Source organism: Phocoena phocoena, chromosome 9, assembly GCF_963924675.1.
Source record: "Phocoena phocoena chromosome 9, mPhoPho1.1, whole genome shotgun sequence".
Taxonomy (NCBI): Eukaryota; Metazoa; Chordata; class Mammalia; order Artiodactyla; family Phocoenidae; genus Phocoena; species Phocoena phocoena.
Window position 1 is genome coordinate 87,751,676 of NC_089227.1, and position 17,836 is coordinate 87,769,511.

General features: G+C 42.0%; 1 protein-coding gene across 1 annotated transcript in view; it reads left to right on the forward strand.

Moving 5' to 3' along the window:
* The first annotated feature begins 12,186 nt into the window (after positions 1-12,186).
* LOC136127947 (aldo-keto reductase family 1 member B10-like) overlaps positions 12,187-17,836 on the forward strand; it is a 65,852-nt gene continuing 60,202 nt past the window's right edge. Inside the window, 1 exon segment of the mRNA XM_065883584.1 lies at positions 12,187-12,255. Within this exon segment, the coding sequence (XP_065739656.1) occupies positions 12,187-12,255 (69 nt within the window).

Sequence of the window (17,836 nt, forward strand, 5' to 3'; positions counted from 1 at the left end):
GGAGAGAAATATGATCTAGTGAACAAGAAAAATGCTTCGAGCATAAAAAGGTGCTACATTAGGATAAAATTCCGTGAGGGTGGAAGCCTGGAATTATGAGTTAAAGGAGCAAGAGGCAAGATGAAAAGTTTCTAAATGTTAAAGAAAATCTTACATTTAGGAGTGAAGTTTTTGTTTTAAAATGTCAATATTGATAATCAACTGGGATTATGTCCTCTGCAACTCTTTCAAAAATTATATATTTTGCAACATTTCTTTGGACAAAAACATTAGATTTCAACATAAAGAGTGTGAGAAGGTTCATATTTTTTTCCAAATCCTCTTTGGAAAAGCGTGAAACATTGGAAGGCGTTGCCCTAAAGAAATTTACTCAGGTGTATTAGAAGAACTGTCAAAATTTTTCATAGTAGCATTTTCAAAATAGCCAAAAAAAAATCTTTTTTTAAGTGTAACAAACCAAATGTCCATTAAGAGGATTGACCCTTGGCATGAGCAAAATATGCCAAAGGGCAGGTGTACACAGGCGCTCCAGAACTGGTCTAGTGCAGTGGTTGGCACACTACAGCCCATGGTCCAAATTTAGCCTGTCACCTGCTTTTTTGTTTTTTAAGATTTATTTATTACTTTATTTATTTTTGGCTGCATCAGGTCTTAGTTGCAGCACACGGGATCTTCGTTGCGGCACGTGGACTTCTCTCAAGTTGTGGCACGGGGTCTGGGACGCGTGGGCTCTGTGGTTGGCGGCACGCGGGCTCTGGGGAGGTGCGCGAGCTCAGTAGCAGCGGTGCGCAGGCTTAGCTGCCCCGCGGCCTGTGGGATCTTAGCTCCCTAAGCAGGGATGGAACCCGCGTCCCCTGCATTGGAAGGCGTATTCTTTACCACTGGACCACCAGGGAAGCCCCGTCACCTGTTTTGTAACTAACATTTTCTTGCGACACGCCAATTCATTTATGTATGGTTCATAGCTGCTCTCATGCTACACAGCAGAGTTGAATATGTGGACACCACATGGGCCAAGCTAATTTGCTCATTGGATAAGTTTTGGCTTTTTACAGAAAAAGTTTTCTGCCCCCTGGTTTAGTTCATCAAGCTGGGGGTGTGGAGGTGAGGCGGCAGGCACAAGCATCCTTTATTTTATTCTTTTTAAAAAATTCTTTAAAAGATTGAAGTCTAGTTGATTTACAATGTCATGTTAGTTTCAGGTGTACAGCACAGTGATTCAGTTCTCTGTATATATGTTATTCTATATATATATTCTTTTTCATATTTTTATACATACATTATACGTTATTATAAAATATTGAACATAGTTCCCTGTGCTGTACCGTAGGTCTTTGTGGGTTATCTAGTCTTTATAGCTTATTCATACTTTATGTTTATTTTTTTGTAGGTACGAAATGTGGTATGTATTTTTATTTATTATAAAATATCAAAGAATACTTTCTATTTCCATACAACACAAAATTCTAAGGAGGTCGTAAGAGCACCCTGGACTATTAGAGCATAATTTTTGAGGAGTAAGTTTTCTTTAGTATTGTTTCTCACTGTGTGCTCTGCAATTAACTCGTGTCAAGGATGATCTACTAGCAAAAGTACGTAGAAATGGGAGGATGGTGTTCCAGGATCAAAAAAGTTTAGAAAAACCACATCTATACCTCCACTTCAAGATTCACAATGCACATGATTAATGTATTAAAGGCTCTGACAAGTCCTGTGCAAAAGTGACCTGTTTACACTTGTTTAACCCTGAATTTTCCAAAAACTTTTGAATACATCCTTTTTTTTTTTTTTTTTCACACAACATCTATTCCCTGGGACACGCTTTTGGCAACTCTCTAATAATCTAATCGCAGCGGAAGGAAGAGAGGTTCAGAGAGAAGCAAAGGGCAATGACAGTGGTTTTGGGTGATTCTATATAGTTCTGTTTCTGTGGAACAGAAAGGTATGGATTGAGATAGGAAACACTTTAAAGAAAGAATCAATAATACTAGAACTATATTTGAACATGCGGAAGGAGGCAGGGAGATAGAACATGACCATTCTACACATTTGCGTATCGGAGTGAATGGGGACAACTGAAGGGGAGAAGATTGCGGTGGCAGAGGCTGGACCAGTCCATCTGTGGCGCAGACCAAGTGCCTGCTGCCAGATCTGATGAGGCTGCTGCCTGTGTTCCTGCCGCTCAGGGAAAGGCAGAGAGGGAGCTGAACAAAACCTCTAGTACATCAGCATGAATTTATTGCTGGATAAACCCACCTTCGCTCTCTTCTCACAGGAGAGCGGGCAAAGCTCACCGGTTCTGCTGATGAGGTCTTCAAGAAACCTATCAGCAAGCATACTCTGCTTTGGTTCATAAAGTTTTCAGTTATTTCTTGTTATTACAGAATGGGACAGCCAACAAATTTCCCTTCAGCGTGCTCATGTACTGTGGCCTGAGCCAAGGTCAGGGTTGGTGTTTGTGGAAAATGTTGTAAGAGGGCTTTGCATCCGCTGCTGCTTGTACTTTGTTTCTGAGCAGAATGTTGGAAAGGAGGGAAGATTCTTTGATTATTGGACTTCAGCCTTATATGTCAAGTGGGTCAGAAACTCTGAGCAAAGTGGAGGAATGAGGTAAGGACGAAACTGTGAGAGAAAAAAAACGAACACAAAAAAGTGCACTTGTCTGTCTTTGATCCTGGCGAGTGAGAAGAGCTGGAGAGCTGGCGAGCTCGTGGGGATGGCCCTTGGAAATGTCCTTATCAGCTGCTTTTCCTCGGGTCCAGGCCCCACTCCTGCCCTCAGGACCATCACCATCAAAACCCCACGGCTGACCCCTGTCCCGTGGAGCCGTCTAATCTTCCCTAAATACAGCCTTTTCCCTTATTTTCTTCTGACCTTAAGATTGTCCCTGAACCATCTATAAAGAATACCTGTTTTTGAGATTCTGAACAAAACAACAGCTTAAAGCCATGCTTTCTCTTAGAGTGCACTAAGTCACGTAGGCTAAACTTCAAGGCTCACCAGCCTGAGCCTGGGCCTGCTCAGGCACCTGGGGGCCCTCGGCCTCCTGCCCTGGGCTCCCTGGCCTGTCCAGGATACCTGCCTTGTTCTGTGAGAACACTGTCCTGATGCCACAGCTCTGCTCTTGGTGGCCTCCAGCCCTTGAGGGGCCAAAGCCATGCTGTGGCCTGTGGGGAGGGATGGGCCCAAGCCCTTCATCCCCCTCCACTACCTGTGTGGGGAACCACGACCTCCGGGAGGGCTGGGACTGCAGCCTGGCGTTGAGTGGCTGGCCCATGGTGGACACTTAGTGGCTTAATAAATGTTGGGCAAAAAGTGAATTGATGAGAGTGGCAGCACCATCACCTGTGTGCCTGTTCCATCTTTCGCTAGGTGAGCAGGAAAGGACAGGAAGTGAGAGACTGAGGGAGGAGGGCCAGGGGCAGTGGGGAGTATGAAGGAACATGCATGCTTGCTGTTGGCCTTGTAGATTGCTTATAGTTTTGATCAAGCGACCTTTCTTCTGAAGTCGAAACAGTGGAGCCAGATTTCAATGGGAGTTTATCATGAAATTATATCATCTGAAGGCTGGCAGGAAGAGATGGGGGCAGGAACAGAAGAAATGCCTGAACCACGAGACCAGTGATGGTTATAGAAAGCTCTAACACCCAGACATCTGTACTTCTGCACTATTACAAGGCGATAATTATTTGTAAAGGGGGCAAGAGGACTGACATCTTGGAAGGGGTGGCCTTTGTGTCAAGTGCTCTACTTAATTTATTTAAGAGGAGACTACCCTTGATTGAACTCAGATACTCAGCAAAGGAAATGTTTGCTCATTACCAAAAGTGTTGGGGGAGGGGAAGCAGCCTGACAGTAACATCCTGTTTCTCTGTCTGCTCCATTTCTCCCACCTGGGTCTTCTCCAGCCATCATTCTACAGCTATCGAGGCACCCTCTGCCCTCTGACCATCTTGCCCCATCTCCTGTGTTAACACTATCAGGGTGGCAGGGTTTTATGGAATATACTAAAAGCCATGGGCCACTAGCACCAGGGCATGGAGTTATCTTGCTTCTTCCGGGCTGGAGTTGTTCCCTAATCCTTCAGTCTGCAGCCAGTCTGAGAGAAGGTTTGGCCTCCTCCCTACTTAATCCTGCAGTGTCCTCTGAGAGCTGTAGGAGGCTTGTGCTGGAACCCTGTCACTCTTCCTGGCCCCTCCACTCCCAGCCACCAGATCACACTGTTTTTCTCTCCTTTAACCTATTAAAACATGATCTAAGAATGGGACTCCTTTTGATCGTAAGGTAGATTTTTGAAAAAGTGTTGTTAGATTCTATATTTTAACATCGTTAAAATTCTGTATTTTTACACCAATACCCATATGTGTATTGGCTTATAGTTTTTTCTTTTCCTTCCAGTTTTACTGAGATATAACTGACATACAATGCAAAGTTTAAGGTGTGCAACATGATAGCTGGACATACGTATATCTTATGGAATGATTACTGCAATAAGTTTAGTTAACATCCATCACCTTGCATATACTAAAAAAAATTTGTTCCTTGTGATGAGACCTTTTAGGATCTACTCTCTTAGCAACTTTCAAATATACCATATAGCAATGTTAGCTATAGTTATGGTGCTGTACATTACACCCCCAGGATTTATTTATCTGATAACTGTAAGTCTGTACCTTTTGACCCCCTTTACCAGTTCCCCCGACACCCCCCCTCTGCCTCTAGCAACCAAAAATCTGATCTATTTTTCTATGAGTTTTGTTTTTTGGGGTTTTTTTAGAGTGCACACATAAGTGAGATCATACAGTATTTGTCTTTCTCTGTCTGACTTACTTCACTGAGTGTCATACTCTCAAGGTCCATCCATGTTGCCACAGAGCCTGTAGTTTTCTTTTGATGAACTATCTTTGTGAAGTTTTGGTAACAGTGTCATGATGAATTCATAAGAGAAACTGTGAAGCTTTTCTTCTTTCTCTGGTAAAATCAAAACATAGAGGAATTATTTGTTTGTTAAAGGTTAGAAGGGAATTGACCTCTAAACCCATTTGGACCTATAATTTTTTAGGGGGTGGGAGGGAAAGAGATACTGCTCTTTGACAAATTTCTCATTTTCTCCGTAGTTAGTTATAGGTTTAGATTTTCTACTTTTTTTAGTACACTTTAGCAACTTATACATAAAAATATTTCACAATTTAAAATTTATTTGTATGGAATTATGTAAAATAATTTCAAAAATTTTAAAATTTCCCCTGTATCTGTGGTGATTTTTCTTTTTGGGGAGAAGTATTTGTGACTTTTTTGTTGTTTTCCTTATTAATCTAGTGGGAGGTGTTGCTCTTTCGCTATTGTAACTCATCCTTATTTATCTCTTAAGAACATGTTGCATAGATTTAGCTTTCTAACCCAGTTTGATAGGCTTTGATCATGTACTGAATTAATCATATTAATTCAGTAAATATTTATCATGCATAATCCTTAAAAGATACCAGAGGATTATTGTACAGATGAATTGTTTTACAAGCATTAGCACAATTCCAGAAGAATTGTAAGTGCTCAACAAGGGTTATTCTATGTAATAATAAATTGCGAATAAGACAGTGTCCCTGCCCATATAAAGATGACAGTTTTCTTTGACTTTTAATAGGTAACTTAAATGTATTCATATTATTGTAATGTCTTTTCAAATTTCTATTATCTAACCTTATTTTATTTTTGTCATGCTTTGCTGACTTTTTCCCTATTAAAAAAGTTTCCTTTAATCCTGATGGTTTCTCTTTCTATTGGTTTGGGTGTTCTACAATCCATTCATTCATTCAGTTTTTTATTTGCTCTTTCTTGCTCTTATTTGCTCCTTCCTTCACCTTTTATACCAAATTTATCTTCTGGGAACTTTCCACTACCAGCCATGCTGGGTGGTGGCAGCTGCATACAGAGAAGAAATGGGAGCACCAGCTTCAGAGGGTAAATAGTTCCCTCTGATCACGGAAAAAAATGATAAATAACAGATACAGAGTAAAGCAGCAGGAAGACAGAGTTGTTGGCTATTTTTAAAAAATTCCACTGACTCAAAACTTTGAAGCAATATAGCAGGCTGTGTAGCCCACTCCCTTGAAGACCAAGACATTCACCAGCCACAATCGTTCATTCATTCATTCATACACGAAGTATGTACTGAACACCTGCTATGTACCAGGTACTCTCCCAGGCAGTGATGGTGGTGAACAAGACAGATAAGATTTCTTCCACGTGGAGTTTACATTCTTGTGATGGGAGAAAGAAACAACAAGTAAACACACTAATTCAGATTGTAATGAGATGACGTGAGAAATAAACCTGATGGTAGAGACTAGCTGGGGGGGGAGTGGGTAATCATGCCACTTTACGTGGGTTGGTCAAGGAAGGAAGCATCAGTTCAGGAGACAATTTTGCCGAGACAGGCAGAGAGCAGTCAGCTCTGCTAAGAGCCAGACAAGAAGATTTCAGGCAGAGGGAAAAGCAACTGCCTGTGCCCTGTGTTGACTAAACGAAAAACACACAATGTAAAAGTTATGAGTTAAATTTTATTCACGGAGCTTACTGAGGACTATAGCCTGGGAGAGAACCACTCAGAGAGCTCTGAGGAACTGCTCCAAAGAGGTAAGAGAGGAGCCGGGATGTCTCTGAACTCTTTTCTGCTTGGAAAAAAAATGTAGTCCGGCATCAAAAGATGACTGCTAATCATAGAGAACAGACATCTCAAGTTAATGATTTTAGTGCTTTTCTATGTATAGGGAAATGTAAGACTCTGGGGTCATTGGACATTTTTCCTTAGATATGTATCTTAACTACCTAGGGGCCGGTATATTCAAAGCACAGAATGCTTCCCGTTTTTCTCCATCCTGAATTCCCCTGAAGGCGACTGAAGGGGCTAATGGTTTGATCTTTGTAGTACTGGAATGGCAGGCAACATGTTTTTCTTTACCCCTAGGACAGGAAAGAACTTGGAATCTTTAAGGAACAGCGAGGAAGCCTGCAAGTGGGACACATGATAAGCCAAGGGAGAGAGTCACAAGATGTGGGAGGAAAGGCAGTAAAGGGACAAAGTGCAGAGGCCTTGAAGGCTCTATTGGAAGTCTGTATTTCACTGTGAGTGCAGTGGGAACTCCTTGATGCATTTTTAAGCAGGGGGTAACATGATCCATTTTCATTGTTAAAAAGGTATAGTGAAGAGAATGGTTTGTGTCGTTCTCAAGCTTTAGCATGAATCAGAACCACCTAGGGAAAACACAGATTGCTGGGCCCCACCTCCAGTGTTTCTGAATCAGTAGGTTTGGGGCGAGGCCTGAGAATTTGCATTTCTAACAAGTTCTAGGTGCTATGGACTGAATTGTGTCCCTCACAAATTTGTATGTTGAAGCCCTAACCCCCAGTGTGGTGGCATTAGGACATGGGGCCTTTGGGAGGTAATTAGGTTTCAGTGAGGTCATGAAGGTGGGGTCCACATGAGGGGATTAGTGCCCTTATAAGAAGAGACATCTCTTTCACTTTCTGTGCCATGTAAGGACACAGTGAGAAGGCAGCTGTCTACAAGTCAGGAAGCAAGCCCTTATCAGAGCCCAACCATGCTGGTACCTTGATCTTGGGCTTCTAGGCTCTTGAATTTTGTGAGAAATAAACTTCTGTTGTTTAAGCCACCCAGTCTGTGGTACTTTGTTATGGCAGCCTGACTAAGATACTAGGTGATGCTGATACTGGGCTGGGCCCACTCTGCTAAGAACTACTGCTCTGAGAGAACCAAGAATAGGTCCATGGAGACCAGTTAGGAGCTATTTCAGGGATCCAGGTGAACATGGACATGGTGTACAGTTTCAATGGAAAGGAGGTTGAGAGGGAATCAGTCAGTTGATCTATAAAAAGCATTTAGTCATAAAAACAAGAAAAGTCGATGTAGTTCCTGACTAAAATTTACTCTAAAGTTTGCAAAGAAATTCTACAACCTTGTTTCAACATTATTCTATTCTTCTTTTAAATATTTTAAAGTCCCAAATAAAAAGGTTGAGATAAATCGGTAAAACTGAGAACTGAACGTTTTCTCTGACTTACATAATGTGTGGGCATCTTTTTAAAATTCTTATGTCAGCATAGGATGTCCCTCCCTTTCTGTCCCTTTTTAAAGCACCTAATTAGGCATCCATCCATGAATAAAAATGCCTTGTGGGAGTTGTGGGATCCAGCACTATACACCAAGGGACCCAAAAGGAGTCTGCCCACCTGTGCATCTGGTAATACACAGACCTCAGTAAGGGCCATGGGACCAGGGGAGCCAGCAATCCTGCCCCAAACGCTCTTGGCTGTGGCCAGGGAAGACCTGGAGAGTGCTGACTTGGGAAAATACCCAAAGATGAGAGAGAATTTGTTGAAGTCCAGCCTTCCCAAGAGGAGATTCCAGCATGTTGTTAAAAAATATATATATATGAGTTTGTACACAGTGGCGAGGGTAAGAGGAACTTGGCTAGTGCTGCTTTTCCCCCCAGGACAACACAGTGAGGGGCTGAGCTATCCCTCGGGGACCTCTCCCACGGGGAAAGGGGAGTAGTGAGTGAGTGCCCAGCTACCCCTAGCTGTGAGGAACACAGCTGGAGAAACCCATTTCTCTCCAGAAGCGCCCAGTGCACACAGGCAGGACCTCCATTGTGGGTGGGAGGGAGGAGATCAGGAAAGGGGCAGATGAAAACATCAAAGGCCATTTAAGGGATGCAATTGCTGCTGATTGAGCTCAGGACTCCAGCAGGAAGCTCGCCCACAAGCCACTGGGAGCACCTCCCCTGAGGATCTCTCCACCAGCCACAGGCACCCCCAAGGCCCCAAGACTAAACACACACCTCCCCTCACTCTGTTGCTGGCTTGGCTCTGAGTGTGGTGGCGAGAGAGTCTGGTAAAAGCAGTGCCATCAGAAAAACAGACCAGGATCTGTGGGCAAGGGAGAAGCCACAAACTTGGGCTATAGCGCCACCTTCTGGAAACAAGAGAGGTTTCAGCAGCCAGCCAGGTGAGTTTTAAGAACCAGAGAAGACAGAAAAGCTTAAGAATCCTGCCACAAAAGAGAGCAAGATGTGTGGAGCAGGTAGATCCATATCAAGGCAGACAGAAAACCTCAGATGTAATAGCCCCAATGAAAAATACACCCCATCTGAAGGCAACTAGTAAAGCTCTGAGGAGAAGTCTGCTACTTCAAGTGCAAAAGCAGCAATGCAAAGCTATAAGGAACACGATGAATCAAGGAAACGTTGCACCAAAAAATAACAATAATCCTCCAATAACCGAGCTCAAAGGCACAAAATCTTGTGATCTAGCTGTTAAAGAATTAAAAATAGCTGTTCTGACAAAATAAATGAGCTACAAGAAACAGAAAGACAATTCAGTGATGTCAGGACAAAAATATATGAACAAACTGAGAAATTTAACTAAGAGATATATATCATAAAAAAAGAACCAAACAGAAATTCTGGAGCTGAAGAGTTCAACTAGTGAAATGAAAAATGCAATAGAGTAGATCAAAAGGAAGACAGAGTAAGTTACCTAGAGAACAGGAACTTTGAAATAACCCAGAGAGGAACAAAGGGTGAATGAAAAAGAGTGAAGAAATCCTACATGATCTATGGGACTCAATGAAACATACAAATATCAGAATAATCAGGTTTCCAGAAGGAGAAGAGAGGGAGAAGGAAGCAGAAAGTTTATTTCAAGAAATAATTGCTGAAGAACTTCCCCACCCTGAGGAGAAACATGAACATCCAAGTTCAGGAAGCTAATAAATCACCCCTTATCTCAATGCAAAATGACCTTCTCTAAGACATATTATAATTAACCTATCAAAACTCAAAGATAAAGAGACCATGGCTATCATCAAGAAGACAGGACACAACGTGAGCATGTGGAGGAAAGGGAACCCTTGTACACTGTTGGTGGGAATGTAAATAGGTTCAGCCAAATAGAAAAGGAAATGGAGGCGCCTCAAAAATTAAAACTAGAACTATCATATAATCCAGCAATCTCACTTCTAGGTATATATCCAAAGAAAATGGAAACAGGCTCTCAAAAATATATCTGTACTCCCATGTTGATTGCAGCGTTATTCACAATAGCCAACTTACAGAAACAACCTGAGTGTGTGTCGACAGATGAGCGGATAAAGATGTGGTACATACATGAAATGGAACACCATTCAGCTTTAAAAAGAAGGAAATCCAGCCATTTGCAACAACAAGGGTGGATCTTGAGGGCATTATGCTAAGTGAAATAAGACAGAGAAAGACAAATACTGCATGGTATCGCTTATATATGGAATCTATGAGAAAAGCCAAACTCATAGAAACAGAATAGAATGGTGGTTGCCAGAGACTGGGCGGCGGCGGGGGGGGGGGGGGGGGGGGGCGGAATTAGGAAGAAGTTATTAAAAGGGTACAAATTTTCAGTTATAAGATGAATAAGGTCTGAATTTCTTAACATCATCAAATATCCATCATTGTTCAAATATCACTTATTGTCTCATCTTTCAAAATGCTTAGTTTGAACTTAAATTCAAACAAGATCCTTTTACTGCAATAGCTTAATATATCTCTCATGTCTCTTTTAATCTAAGATGTCTGCTCCCAACTTCTCTCTTTTTTTCCATGGATTTTATTTATTGAAAACTGTCTTGTTTTTCCTATACAACTCCCCATATTCTGGATTTTGATTATTGCATCCTTGTGAAAGACTTTAGCTCATTCCTTTGTATGCTTTGTTCTGATATATATTTTCCTATACTTTTATTTAGAACCTTTGTATATACAGTCCTATGTTCCAGGGTTGGCACTTTTAAACATGATATATCTGAGTTTTTTAGACCAGTCATGATTATTTTAATAACGCTATTTTGGTTTTATTTTCATCATCTTATTTTTTGTTTTCTATTAGTTCCATTTTTTCTCTTTGGTCTTTTTTGCTCTCTTTTGAATTGATAGTAATTTTTAAAAAATTCCTCCAATTAAAAATATCTGTAGGCTTACGTGATATGTAACAGCTCTTTGCCCCAGAATTGTCTATCCCAGAAACCTGTGCATTTCCAATTTAGCATTTATCACAAGCATTTTTAGCTTACTTAAAAATAACAATAAACATTCATTGAGTGAAAAAAAAGATGAATAGGGTCTGATGATCTAATGTATAACGTGGTGACTATAGTTGATAACACTGTTGTATAATTGAAATTTGCTAAGAGAACAGAACTTAAATATTCTTTCTCTCTCTCTCTCACACACACACACATACACACAAAGTGTAAATATGTGAAATGATGGATATGTTAACTAACTCAATGAGCAGACTCCTTTCACAATGTATACATATATCAAACTGTCATGTTGTACAGTTTAAATATCTTATAATTGTGCTTGTCAATTATACCTCAATAAATCTGAAAAAATAATAAATAAAAATATCTATTGAGAAAAAAGATAAGAGCAACTGAAACTTAAGTTTCATCATAAATCTACCTCTGTGAACATGACTTCGTGGCTCTGCACCATCTGGTTTCTTTATACTTCTCTGGCTTCATCCTTAGCTCTGCTCTTGGAGCGTCCACACACTGGCTTCCTCTGATGAATTTCAGGGTCTCTCACCGCAGGACCTTGGCTTATACTATTCCTCTGCCCAGAAAGTTCTGTGTCTCACCATTCTTGGAACTGTTTCTTTCCTCCTTGTTTCTAACAGACACATGGGTTGCTGCTTCCTCTCCCTCTTGGATACACTGATGTGGGAATATTACAGAGGGTGAAAAATGGTCACTGCCCCTCACTCATTCTTCTATGAAATAATTTTCTCTTAACTTGTATTTATTTTACACGAAGTAAAACTTATTATAAATACATATTCCTCAGACCAGATAAAAGAGAACTTCAGTTTCTTAAAAGTATAAAACCATGAAGCTGGAAAGTACCTAATCAAAGCTCTTACTAAATCTCCTGGCGTTGATCAAAACTAGCCACAGATTCTCTGTAACAACTCTCAACGAGCAGTGGAGTTTGTTTTCCCACATCTTGAATCTGTGTTGGCCCCGTGACCTGCTTTGACTGATAGAATGTGGCGGAATTAACACGGCAGATGTTCTAAGAATAGGTCCTAAAATGCTGCTGTCTTGTGAACAAGTGCAAGTTAGCCTCCTGGAGGATGACGGATGTGTGGAGGGGGGTCTCGGCCGTCATCGCTGGCAGCCTGCAGCCAAATGAAGCTGAACACGTGAGTGAGCCCAGCTCACACCACGTGGAGCAGAGACGGGATTGCTGACGGATTTCAGCCCAAGTTGCCAACCCACAAAATCATGAGCAAATAAATGGCTGTTGTTATAACGAGCTCATATTTGACGAAGAAACAGCTGATACACCTTCCTAACCCCAGTTGTCCAATAAAGATCTCCGTTCTCACTGGCTCACAGTTTAAGTGGTTCTAGAAGAAATATTAGGAGGGATCACACACCTTTCTGTATTCTGTGAGTCACAAAGAATTTACTAATTCAATAATACTTGCATTGCCATGTCATCATTATGTGCTGGGACGGTAAGATGCCCCTATGTGGATTCACGAGATTTTACTAAAACCCAGTGGCCACAGTGGGTTTATGAGACATGCATATGTTACCTGATATTGAAGTAGATAATTTAACAAACATTAATGGAGTCTGAAGATTTTCCGTTCATAGGTGCAAATATCATGCCAATTGACTCCAATGAGCTATGTCATAATCCACAGTCTAGAGGTTAATGTTCACTTCAAGAGTCAATCAAAGCCAACTCACAAACAAGGGAGAACACAAAGACAGAAGACCCCCCTACCTGCAGGCTGAAATCTATGCTGTGCCATGCCATGAGTCTCTGTCATGTCCTCTGTATTGCTGACTACCCAACTAGTCACAGCTGACTTAGATCACGATTTGGCCGTCTCGCAACTAAGCCTGGAATTGCAACCTTCAGCACTGATGCACTGCTATTCCTCTCTCCTCTTCTAGACCCCATTTCACAGTGGAAACAATCACAAGGCAAGAAGAGTCCCTTTCTCCCCTTCCTTCCTTCCTTCCTTCCTTCCTTCCTTCCTTCCTTCCTTCCTTCCTTCCTTCTTTCCTTCCTTCCTTCCCTCCTTCCCTCCCTCCCTTCCTCCCTCCCTCTCTTTCTCTCTCTCTCTCCTCCAGCTGAGATCCTTTAACACAAAAGAAGTCCACCTTTCCAACTTCCAGTTGTACTGACTTTGTTGCCTTACCATGAACAAATAGAAACTTCTATTGCACTTCTATGTGATCTAGGGCTCTGAAATTAATTCAGGTCTGTTAGCAAAAACCTGACTGAACAGAAATGGGCCCTTTAGATCTTGTTTCTCCCCTGTTTTCATCAGTGAAATAGGATCCCCCAGAGAGCAATAAAGAGGCCATGTAGTTAGAAGCCCCATGGACTTGTCAGCAGGATGGAGTCGAAAAGGAATGCTGGGGCTGAGGGGAAAGCCTTCTCATTGTGGGAGCAAGCACACACTTTTCAGAGAAAATCACAGCGGGTGTTTTGATACCTTGGACAGGTGCGCTGGGTGTGTAAGAAGTAAATGCAAGGTTTCAGGAATAAAATATCATAAGAATAAAACTGAACATACTGTTTCCATATGACCCAGCAATTTTGCTCCTTGGTATTTACCCAAATGAGCTGAAAACTTAGGTCCACACAAAAACCTGCACATGAATGTTTACAGCAGCTTTATTCAGAATTGCCAAAAGTTGGAAGCAACCAAGATGTTCTTCAATAGGTGAATGGGTAAGCAAACTGTGATATACCCATACAATGGATACTGGCAATGAAAGAAATGAGCTGTCAAGCCATGAAAAGACATGGAGGAAACTGAAATGAGTATTTCTAAGTGAAAGTAGCCAACCTGAAAAGGCTGCACACTGTATGATTCCTACCATATGACATTCTGGAAGAGGTAAAACTATGGAGACAATAAAGAGATCAGTGATTGTCAGGGGTTGGAGGGGAAAGGGGTAGGGATGAATGGGCAGAGCACAGAGAAACTTTAGGGCAGTGAAAATACTTTGTATGGTATTTTAATGATGGATACGTGTCGTTATATATTTGTCAAAACCCATAGAACGTAAAGAGTGAACCTTAATATAAACTATGGACTTTAGTTAATAATAATGTATGGATAATTTCTGTAAACCTAAAACTTTCCCCCAAAATGAACCCTATTAAGGAAAAAAAGAATGTCATAAGGATGAGGCTGTCCCGTCTTGAAACGGTCTATGTGCAGGGCCCACACATCCATGAGGCCCAGCAGGCACAGGGTCTAGGGCCCATGATATTTTTTAGGGACCCACAAAGATGTTTTAATTTCTTTAAAACTCAGGAGGAAAACATGAATATAATAACACATATATTGGTCTGGGTTTTTCTGTAACATCTTCCCTTAAGATGTTACAGAAAAACCCAAACGAACTTTTCAGCCAGCCCAATATAATCATAAATCCAGGCTTTATACCACCTCAGTCATAAAATATACTTTAAAATATATGATGGGAGAGGGGGCTCATAAAGGCACAAGTGTCCAGGACCCACAAATGTTATACTAAGGTCCTTGCTGTGTGGGCATGAAACATAATACCCAGTGAATTTGGGTGTGGGCCTGCTCTATGGCTGGGGCTCAGCTGGAAATGAGCTAAGAGCTTCACACAGAGCTGGGATGTTAAGAAAAGAAGGGGCCTGGGGTTGTTCTTGAAGAAGCCTGGGCAAACAGCCTACTGGAAAAAAAGTAAAAAGCAAATTAGAAACTGCATGAGCGGGAATAGAATGGGGCTGGTTGGGAAGCTAGAGTATTTTCTGTGTAGGATAAGAAGCTGGGCTCAGAGGAATTAAGGCATTAGGTACCAATTACAAAGGAACCTCCAGGTGGGAGCTGGATTCCTGGAAGCAGAGACCAGCTGAGACAGAAGAGTCCTGTTCTCAGGGTATGGGGATGCCAGAGGGAAAGACTCCTCTCTGGCTGGGTAGAGACTGAACAGGCCTGGAAAGCACTTCTGGTGGTTGTTTGTGTTTCACACACACACACACACACACACACACACACACACATACACAAAATCATTCCTGGCAGAAAACCTGTGTGTGTTCTTTGTCCATCACAGATAAGATTGCTACGGCCTTGACTTAGACCCATCTCATTTTACGTGAGTAAATGAAGCATATTTTATCAGCCCCAGAGATAAGCAATCCAACCAAAGAGTGCTTTCATGAGCTACAAAAGCTTATAAACGTTTTTATCTCCATTCTTTTTTTTTGTTTGTTTTTGTTTTTGTTTTTGCGGTAGGCGGGCCTCTCACTGCTGTGGCCTCTCCCGTTGCGGAGCACAGGCTCTAGACTGCGCAGGCTCAGCGGCCATGGCTCACGGGCCCAGCCGCTCCGCGGCATGTGGGATCTTCCCGGACCGGGGCATGAACCCGCGTCCCCTGCATCGGCAGGCGGACTCTCAACCACTGCGCCACCAGGGAAGCCCTATCTCCGTTCTTGTAGCAAACTTTCAAAATTAACAATGCCTGAGAGGAGTAGGTCTTACCCATAAATCCTCACTGAAGGCAATTAAAACCATCATTCCATTTAGTTGCTGCATTTTCATCAGTTTCAAAAGATCTTGGGTCGAGAAATACTACTGGGTCTGATCTGACTTCTTTGCAATATGATATAATACAGTGGTTCTCCAACTTAGATGTGTGTAAGAATCACCTGGGGGGTTGTTAAAAAGCTAGATTCCCAAGGACCACATCCCCCCTCCACATTTTGGTTCAGTGGATGCAGGAATCTTCATTTTTAACAAGAATTTGAGTTGGTTTAGGTGCCAGCGACTGGTAGATCGTATTGTAAGAAATAAAGTAAGTCCTCAACATACTAACAAGTTCCATTCAGAGAGCGTGTTTGTAAAGTCCAATTTGTTTGTAAGTCTAAGTTAGCCTAGGCACCCAACTAACACAATCGGCTATACAGTACTGTACTGTAATAGGTTTATAATACTTTTCACCCAAATAATACATAAAAACAAACACAAAAAATAAAGGAAACATTGTTACTCTCACAGTACAGTACCTTGAAAGGTACAACTGTACAGTACAACAGCTGGCACACAGGGGCTGGCATCGAGTGAACAGGCAAGAAGAGTTACTGACTGGAGGAGGGAGAGGAGGGGGGAGATGGTAGAGCTGAAGGATCCTCAGCAATAGGAGATGGAGGGCAAGCTGAATTTCATTCACGCCTGACGTTGATGGCACAGGTTCTGGCTCCTTGCTGGATTCAATTCTATCTACCCTCTTGAAAAAACGATCCAGGGATGTCTGGGTAGTAGCTGTTTTTTTCTCGCCACGGACAACACAGTAGCACTGCATTGCATTCTAAACAGCTGCTACAACCTTCGTGTACTGTTCTATGTTCGGGTGTTGTGCCTCAGAAACTAACAGTGCCTCCTCAAATAAAGAAAATCCCCTTGCCATTTTCTGTGTTGTGAATCTCTTCGGTTCTTCAGTTACTTCTTTCTCTTGTCTCTCTTCATCCTTTCTCTGGGCCTCCAGTTCCATCAGGTCTTCATTAGTAAGCTCCACGTTTGCATCTTTGAAAGTTCACAGCTTGAAGGTTCGTATGTAGGGAACTTACTGTACCTTCATGGTGCTCAAGGTATAATCTCTAGTGGAGAGAAGGGTTTCTCCACTTTTTGGGCACCTTAGGATCCCCCAGGGAGCTTTTTACAATGCCAGTGTTTTACCCTCAGACTTAGCAATTCCACTCCCATGTAAATATCCACCAGAAATATTCACCAAAAGATACATACAAGACTGTTTAAAGCATCACTACTTCATGATATCCCCAAACTGGAAAAATCCTAATGCTTATCAATCGTGGAACAAGATGTCATAGAGTGGAATACGACACAACAATAGGAATAAACAAACTACAACTTCATCCAGCAACATGGATGAATCTCACAAGCATACTTTTCGATGAAAGGGGCCAGACACACAAGAATGCACAACGTACGGTTCCATTAAAACATGTAAGTAAAGTTCAAAACGGGGCACAACTGCTCTATGGTGTTAGAAGTCCAGAGAATGGTTGTCCTTGAGGGTCCGGGGAAGTGGCGTGAGGGGCTTCTGTGTCTGTAATGTTCAGTTGTTTGCTGTGGGTGTCGTTACGCGGGAGCATTCACTGTGTGAAATTCATCAGCTTATGCGCAGGTCCTGAGCACTCGTCTTGAAGGGTATGTTAAACTTCAACCAAATATCTATTAATACTTAAGGCTAAAAAAAAAAAAAAAGTCAGTGTCTGGGCTCTACCTGAGTCCAGTTAAATCTGAATGTCTGGTGTGAGTGTGGGTGCGTGTAGGTGGGAGGTCACAGGCGTCTGCAGTTAGAAGCTTCCAGGTGATGCTACTGTACAGCTAAGGTCGAGAAACACTGCTCTAGAAAAAGCCTAATCTGGGTCTATAGCAAAGATCTTTTACTTATTAATTGTGTGACTTTTAAGGTGACAAACTGTCCCCTCAGATCAACTGACTGACCTGAACGGTTTACCTAACCTCTCCGAGCCCCCTCCTCTATCATAAGAGGTTGATAATGATGTCTACTCAGTAAAGTTACTTTGGACGTTAAATGGGAAAACTACACAAAAGCGCTCGGCATCACGCTGACCGCATCCCTCCTCTCCTTTTCTCCTTCTCCAGGGTGGTTCCTCTTCTATCTGATTTCTCCCTTGCCTGACAGACTTTCTCAGGGGATCGTCTACCATTTGGGCTGTCTTCCTCCTTG